The 8,488-nt window shown below is 31.9% G+C and overlaps 1 protein-coding gene across 1 annotated transcript; it reads right to left on the bottom strand.

The window, feature by feature from the left end:
• On the bottom strand, positions 1 to 4,693 carry LOC123885696 (F-box/LRR-repeat protein 17). The gene is made up of 11 exons (XM_045935003.1): positions 3,966 to 4,693; positions 3,517 to 3,618; positions 2,915 to 3,059; positions 2,608 to 2,792; positions 2,002 to 2,106; positions 1,698 to 1,795; positions 1,393 to 1,610; positions 1,234 to 1,300; positions 1,037 to 1,122; positions 700 to 798; positions 1 to 385 (listed from the first exon to the last, which is right to left on the bottom strand). Exons 1-11 carry the CDS (start codon positions 4,610 to 4,612, stop codon positions 320 to 322), a joined length of 1,818 nt encoding a protein of 605 aa, XP_045790959.1. The 5' UTR covers positions 4,613 to 4,693; the 3' UTR covers positions 1 to 319.
• Positions 4,694 to 8,488: the final 3,795 nt, after the last annotated feature.

Genomic DNA, 8,488 nt, shown 5'->3' on the forward strand with positions numbered 1-8,488 from the left:
TTTTCATAAAATACTTTTCATTAAAAAATGAGGCATTCATCCATATAATTCAATACATTATTTCAATAAAAATGAGGCATTCATCCATATAATTCATACAAGAGTATTTTAAACATAAACATTTGTTTGCGATGAGATACAGTTTCAACTAGGGCACCAATTTGAGAGCCTAAATTGAAAATTTATGACCTGTTTGGTAGCTAAGGGATAATGCATATTATATAACATCACAAGATATTGCACATATAGTATACAATAGAATAAGTTCCAGCCCACCTTCATCACCATAAAGAAAAATGAGAATAAGCTTCAAGGGAAATCAGTCCACAAGCACATTGCATGGAATTCTCTCGATCCTCCTTCGTTTTTTTTCAGGTTCAGGGGACTGCGAGAGAAAAGGAGAAATTAGATTGTAAGTTAAATTTTCACACTCAATAAAACAGGGTTTGTGCAAGCAAGACTATAACTGTGTATATAATGACTTGAAAAATCTACCCTAGAATAGAAAATCCAACTTTTCTTCTGTGTGGGCTTGAAACAAATCCATTTCACGCAGTAAAAACACAACGGTTTGATACCATTGATGCACAAACTTTAGGTCAGATTTAGAGATAGCTTTGTAGTAAATGTTTTCAAACTTTTCCATCCTAAATACAATATGTTTTTAAAACATGCATGATTTATTTCTTTTAGTTTTACCTCTCCACTAAGTAAATAAGGAACCCGAACCCTTTTGGAGCCATCAGGTAGACGTTTAGAAGGCGAATGGTTATCTATAGCAGGAAAAGCATTGCGGACCTGCAAACAAATTGTAAGTACATTTTAAACTTTAGAACCTGGAAAGCTTGGAATATCAAACAAACTAGGTCATAATAAATATGCTAATTCATGAAGAGAAAATTGGTTTAAGGGATCTTGTTCTTAATATCTAAAATCAAGCTATGAAGCTCACATCTCAAAGAGAACATTGATTTATCAATTATGGAACAAAATATCATAAAACTTATGGAACAAAATATCAGAAATCTGTTGTCACCTGACTTTGGATAGCCTCAATTAACATATCCTGACAACCTGATGCATGAACATTTTGCAAAGTGGGGCATTGAAGCAACAGCCTCTCTGAACCAATTAGTAAAATGAAAATAATCAATCATACTATTTTAAAGGAAATCCTGATAAGTTGCAACAAATTATTTGATAGTTATAAAACAGGAATATGAAAGGACAAACCTGAATGCAGATTTCTACAAGAATTTAGGTTCAGATCAATGAGTTCTGGGCAGTTTAAGTACAGGGCCTGCATATAAATTTGAAAAAAAATATAAAGATTACAAGGCTAAAAATGAATATGCAATAAATGTTATCAGTCCCATGAATATTGAAACTCACATCCAATCCAGTGCAACCCCACAAACTGAGTTTCTTTAAACGGCTATGTTTGATGATTAGTTTTTGGTTTATATGCTGTAGATTTGCGCTGGATGTTTTCAGTGATTTGCAGTCATTTTCATCAGCAGTTGGATCAGGAAAATTTGGATCACATATGGCCATGCCACAGTCCATAAGTTCAAGAAGGGGCAATTGAGCTGTAGCAAATTGAATGCCACCTGGAACATGTGCCAGCAGATTAGTATGAACAAACATAATCTAATGTGTAAGATTTCTGAAATAATTGAGGATGTAAAGACGATTACTTGAAGTCACATTAGGGCAAAGAGCAAGGAGAAGTCTTCTAAGTGTTTCAGGGAATACGTTGCAAATCATTCCAATGCCACTGTCACTTATGCCAGATCTGTTATAACAGCAACCGATCAACACATGATTTCTTAAGCAAAGACATGGAAATTAAAAAGAAATGCATAGATGAAATAGAAATTCTTTATAATTTATCTATAAAGTATTGAGTTCAATCACACTTTCTTTTGTCTCTGAGGTAAATACATTTTCCAAATTCCAACGGAAACTTTGAAGTCAATAAGAATCGGTACAGATTCATACCCACTGAGGTCAAGCAATTCTAGATTTGGATAGCTTGAAGCAATTGCAGCAACAGATGCATCAGTTAATTCAGATCCAAGAACAAGAGAAAGCATTCGCAGCCCCCTGATTAATTGTAAATTTAGACAGAATTTAGTGGATATTAGTAGCATTAATTCACTTTTTAAAACAGGAGAAAGTACAATTAAGACATTTTCACTGATTATGCAACATGAGATGAGATCCCCGTGATATACATAACCTCTAGTCTTACAGTTATGGATTGGGATTTTGGATATTTATATTAACTTTGGGAATAAAATCAAGTATGAATCTTGACCAATGCCTAATTACCATTAGTGTGTATATATGTTGAGTATTGTAGTTATGATAATTGGTTTCATGGTATTTCACACGCACCACGTTTGGCATGTAGTATAAAATTGACAAGATCCTATATTTGGTCTTTTACAAAGGTTGGTTCATTTATAAGATGGTGCAAATTCATAGACAGAAAGTTCAAAACATCATAGATTACAAACTTTTATATGAAAGGACTTTCAACACTGATGACTAATGCCGATAACTACATGAAAACTGAGAACAAATGGCCAAAGAAAGGCAAACCTCAGTTGAGCAGCTGTGAGAGCAAGCACAGCAGCATGAGAAAGCCGCATTGAAGCTATATGAATGTTCTGTAGTTTCAAGCAAATTCTTCCCAACCCTTCAATCATAGTTATGAGATCAGTGCCTTCATTTTCTTGGCAAGAAAATTCAAGTGAAATCTCTCTCAGCTGGGGACAGTTAAATACCTACAATTTCAAAGCAATGGTTAGCAACTACGATTCACTCAAAATGCAACCTCAGGGTATGGGTATAATCAATGTCAATATTAATCACATCACATTAAAGAACAAAGAAAGGTAACAATCACCATCTTAGATAAAGAGTGCAGATCTGATAGCCAAAGTGTAGACAAACTAGATGAACAAAGGACAAAACCCCCTAGATTAGAACAACCTTCCATCTTGAGGCTTTTGAGGTTTCTTTTGTCAGCAACAAATCGGCCCAATTCATCCCTGCATTTCATAGTTGAACAAAAGATAAAGCTAATCAGTGGAAAGCATCATTCTTTGGTTAACCTTGCATCTATGCTAATAATGTAAGCTTTAAGCTGCACATGATGACTCAAACAAATAGGCACCTATAACGATAGAAGTGTAAGAGACTAAATAGAAATCAGCAATACACAATCAGGATTCCATCCATGTACAATTTGAGACAATAAACTGCATTTAACCAATATATAAAATGTCAAACACAGATCTAAAATCTACAATTCATACAAGAAACAATTGAGTCGTTGTGTCTTAAGCCTTAAATGATGAATTTCCATGCCTCACTTTCACATTGTATAAAATTATATGCAGCAATAATTGAGTACTTAGATGTTCAAAAACCAAAAAACTCATTTCACATAGAAGCAGCAAAAAAGAGGGTCTACGAAAATTAAAAAGATAAGACCATGAGTAATACCCATTGATCCGATTGGTTGCGGTGTTGAATATCGAGATCTCCATAGACTCCAAATTAGGGCATGAAAATGCAATACAAGCCAGCATTGTAGAGTCAAAATCACTGCAAATCAAACAAACCAGATTAGTAAGATAAATAATACGATATAAGAAAAACACTTCTGGTTAATAGATCAGCAATAAATCCATTAATTAACATCCAATTTTTTCATCCATTAACATCAAACCAATTATTTAATAAATTGAGATCCAGATTATAGCTATATGTTCTTTTTGCATCGATCTTCATAAATCAACCCACATACTTCAATTACGCATGCATCATATTATTTTACAGTATTTAACCATTAATTTCCGATTAAATTATTCAACGTTATATAATTCATTTCTTAATCTTATTCTTAACGCGGATCTGAAAGATTTCAACGAACAACACAAATCTCCACACACCTTTCCAACCTAAGCGAAAGCCTCACTATCCCAGGACATTTCTGCAGCATCGACGCAACGAATCCAACATGAACCTTCGCCGGAACCCTAAGCTTCAACTCCTCAGTCGCTCTCCACAGCTTCCTCGCCGTCTCTCTCCATCCCTTACACACCTTAGCAGCCGATAACAGCCCCGCCGGTGGAAGCCTCCTCAACACTTCCCACCGGAGACTCGACGGTAAACCGCACGAGTCAAAATCCATATCCAGATCTGAAACCTCCAGAACCTCCAGATCTGGTTCAAGATCTGGCTCCGGAAACGAATCTCCATCTTCTTTATCGTCAACCGCCACCAAATCAAGTCCGCTTGCTCGATCGTCAAGACCTTCGAACGAAAGAGCACGACGGAGATTCGTGGACGGCTGACGAATCACAGATACAGCGGACGAAGGTACAGAAACGACAGATAGAGATGAATCGGCAGGTGTAGTGGTGGCGGGGGTGGCGGAGACAGGGGTTTTGACGTTGCAGTTATGACCTTTCTTAGGAAGACCACAACGACCACAGTTATAACTACCACGTTTTTTTGCTGGTTTAATATCGGAACTCTCGGCGGAATCGCCGCCGCGAGAAGATTGTGATGCGGCGGCGATGGTTGAATGTTGCATTGTTGGAACGGAGAAGAGAAATGAGAGTGCAATGGTATAATAAAAATATAAGAACCAGAGCGCGGGAGAGTTCGCGCGCTTTTGGTATTGTTTTTAACGCTTTTTAATTTAATTTATTGAGATTTTAGATTTTTTGAAAATATGAATTTTGTGTTTGTTTTTTATAGGGCAGAAAAACACGTGCCTCATGATACGGGTGTTGTTCTGATTTAGAACAATTTTTTTTTTTTTTTTTTTTTTTTTTCAAGTTAATAGAAAAAAAATAATACTTTATTATTTTTGCAACGGTATAAATTCAACGTATCATTTATTTTCTATTTGACGGATTTTATGACCAATACCATGAATGTGATTAAAATGGTTGGTGTTTTAAGATTTTGATAATTAATTTTGTCAAAAAAGGGTTTTGGTGATTAACTGCTTTCCATAAAAATATTAAAAACTTCCTCTCTTTGACAGGCCAAACAAAATTATCTTGCTATCAAAGAAAAAAAAATTATCTTACTCTTTTTTTTTTTTTTTACAGATTTATCTTTCTCTTTTAATAAAGAGAAAAAGGAACGTCATTAAAAATACCGTTTAAATTATAAAAATAACGGCTATAATATTATATTGATGAGTTGAGTTAGAATCCACAATACGCCACTTTTCTGTATTTTGTATGTGTAAGTTTCTTCACTCAACTTTATCAAATAAAATAAGAAAGAGAGCAAAGCATAGAAGATACGTCGTATTATCGTTAGACGTTAATTATTAAGTTTCATACAATGGCATTGTAAAACAAATCACTCATATGTGTTATTTTAGAAGTGATTATGTTCCCTCAAGCTTAACTCAGTTGGTAAATGACATTATATTATGTATGAAGGGATCGGAATTCGAACCCCAAACACAACTTGTTCGTCTTATTAAATGCGAAATTTCTAACTATTAGGCTTAAAAAAACAATAATAATAAAGTATAACAATTATTAAGATGCCGTTGAAATTCCAAATTTATCCCTCCTTACACCATATATTGTGCCACCTCAATTTATCTATGTTTTAATTTAATTTTATTTATTCCCATCAATTTTTATATGTTTTAATTTTTAAATTTTAGTTTATCTCTTATATTATATAAACCATAGAGTATGTCTGTAGTCTCCATAAAATTACCAAATTTTTAGTTTTGGTCCATATAAAAATATTGGCATATTTTGGTCCATACTAAATTTTTATGCATGTAATTTTAGTTCCTACTGTTACTAAATTTTTATACATGTAATTTTAGTCCCTGCTATTTTTCAAGATTTTAAAAATACTCCCACAAGTTTTACTAATTTAAATTTTAATGTTTCCTATAAATATCTCAAATTTATTTTTCAGTCCTTATAAAAAATTTCAATAAGTTAGGTCCCCAAAAGTTTTTAGTCACAAATTTTGGTCTCTAATTTTAAATCTACTGATTTGTATAACTCGAAATTTTGAATTTTTTTCACAATAATGTTTAGTGCATTATAGAAACCTCTCTTACAAAAGGGAAATTTTTTTAAGTGCTGAATAAGTTTTTTATCCTTATAAATATCTCAAACTTCGTTTTTAGACCATAAAAAAATTCACCAATTTTTAATAATTTTAAAAATGTTCCCACAAATTTTACTAATTTAAATTTAAACGTTCTCTATATACATCTAAAATTTCTTTTTTTTATCCCCGTAAAAAATTTCAACAAGTTATGTCCCCAATTTTTTTTTTTATTTTATATTTTTTTTTTTTGTAAAATATACAGCATCCTACTCCAAAAAATACTGGGCAAGTTTATCTCAATTATATCATATTGATCTCATGTGAGTGATATAGGCAGATTGTTAGGTTTATCATTAAAACGATGTTAATGTCCACATACAATGTTGAAAGAAATTACGCTCTTGACAAAGACAAGGTTGGGAAAGTTGACAAGAAAATAGTTGACCATTATTGGCAGGAGTGGAGTGGCATGAACATATGTCTATCTTCTGAGAGATCACTTGATTGAGAATTAATTCTTTAGGTATTTGGTTCGAGACTCGACACCGAGAGAGTGGCATAAGCATGTCTAACGTCTATAATCATTCTCAAGTTTGTGAAGAAGAACAAGGAAAGTTAATCGTGATTATTTATCATAAGATTGCCTACAATTCTTCATCATTATCCTTATCTCAAAAAAAAAAATAATAATAATAATAAGTTGATCTGAAAAGGAGTTGGCTTGTGTAAATCATCAAGAACAAATGACTCACCAATAAAAACAAGAGAGCATTTTGTAGAATTTTTAAAAGCTTTTAATGCAAATTAAACAAAACACTGTTTGAAGAATTACAAAATATTTTAGAAATTCTTTGGGTCTTGATTTTAATAACATGAGAGGGCTAGAATATGATAATAGATAAAACATAAAAGTAAAACACCAAGGAGTACAAAGAAAATAAAATAGATATAAATATTCCAAGAGCATTATGCACGCCAACTTGACCCTTATGTGATATATATTGAAAATTTTCTTCTACTAAAGTTATTAGGCCAAGTTATTATTATGCTTTTTGGGTGCTACAATGTATTTACACTATATTTTCTTATTCGAGTGTATTGGAAAATTTTAAGAGGTAATGTAAGTGGTTCAACTATTAAACTCTTGTAACAAACATGTAGAAAAAGTCATATGAATAGTGTGAATGCTATTAAAACTCAGACTTCAAAAATTAAGAGAAGTTTCTACTTCAATCAGTCGAATAAGATAACGATCTAAAAATTGAACCAGACTTTTATGGTCACGTGATCATATAGATTTCATATGATTTTTTATTATGAGATAATTAAAAGAATAAAAAGTCGTAAATGTGACTAAAAAAATTATATTTCGGTCATGTGGTGAATAATTTCTAAAAATTTAATCGAACCTGAATCTTTAAACAAATCATTGTCTTGAAAGCTGTGTTTTTTTGGTGAATCTTGAAAGCTTTGTTTTAATAGCTATGTTTATGTAGTTCTATTTGTTTTTAGTTGTTAATGTAATTAGCAAAAGTTTGCAAAAGATAATATGGAGACTTAAATTTAAAATTTGTAACCAATATCTTAAGAACGGTCTTGAGCATAGAATACTCAAAATCTCAAGAGTATGATTGACGGTTATTATTTTATTTTTAATAATAATACTTGAACAACTTTTATTCTTATCAACCCTCTTTTCTTTTTTTTCTCTTTCGTAACAAAAACAATAAAGTGAGACAAGGAGAGATAGAGTAAGAATATAATGAAATTCGGATTCTCATCAATTTTTTCTCTCATGTATGAGAGTGAAAGGGGATTGTCCAAAAATTATCAACTTTTGATTGTTCAAATATCATTACTATTTTTCTTTTTAAGAAACTATTGTTAAGACTTGATTTTTTTTTATTCACTTGCTAATCTCTCTCTCTCTCTTTTTTTTTTTTTTTTTGACTACCATGTTATCAATATTAAATTTTAACCGCCGTTTAAATATATTTAATCTCTGGCAAAAAACCTATAAAACATAAAGGGTAGATTCTTTCATTTCAATCGATTTTTTTTTCATAAGAGAAAGAGATCCTTAATTAACCACTCAAGGGGTTCAAATTTCTTATCACATGAACCAACCATTATTGACTACCCCCTATTCTCTTTATATTGGTCAAATCTCACCTAAAAATAAAATCACATATTCCTTCACCATGATTGATCACGTAATGAAAATAAAACAATGTAGAGTTTTTGTACTATATTACATTCCGTTCAAATATATATATATATATTTGTTTTAAAGAAACTGAATATTATTAAAGATCAAATCTTTGATCAAAAGGGGTACAAGTTGAGGATGAGACTCTTCTACAATGGA

This window comes from Trifolium pratense, linkage group LG1 (assembly GCF_020283565.1).
Source record: "Trifolium pratense cultivar HEN17-A07 linkage group LG1, ARS_RC_1.1, whole genome shotgun sequence".
NCBI lineage: Eukaryota > Viridiplantae > Streptophyta > Magnoliopsida > Fabales > Fabaceae > Trifolium > Trifolium pratense.

Bases quoted from the DNA above. Each gene is read 5' to 3' on its own strand.
- LOC123885696 (XM_045935003.1), bottom strand. From the start codon at position 4,612: ATGCAACATTCAACCATCGCCGCCGCATCACAATCTTCTCGCGGCGGC. The intron at 1,611-1,697 runs GTAATCGTCTTT...CACATGTTCCAG, and splicing joins TTGCCCTAATGTGACTTCAA to GTGGCATTCAATTTGCTACA. The intron at 1,123-1,233 runs GTTTGTCCTTTC...TAATTGGTTCAG, and splicing joins TTGTAGAAATCTGCATTCAG to AGAGGCTGTTGCTTCAATGC.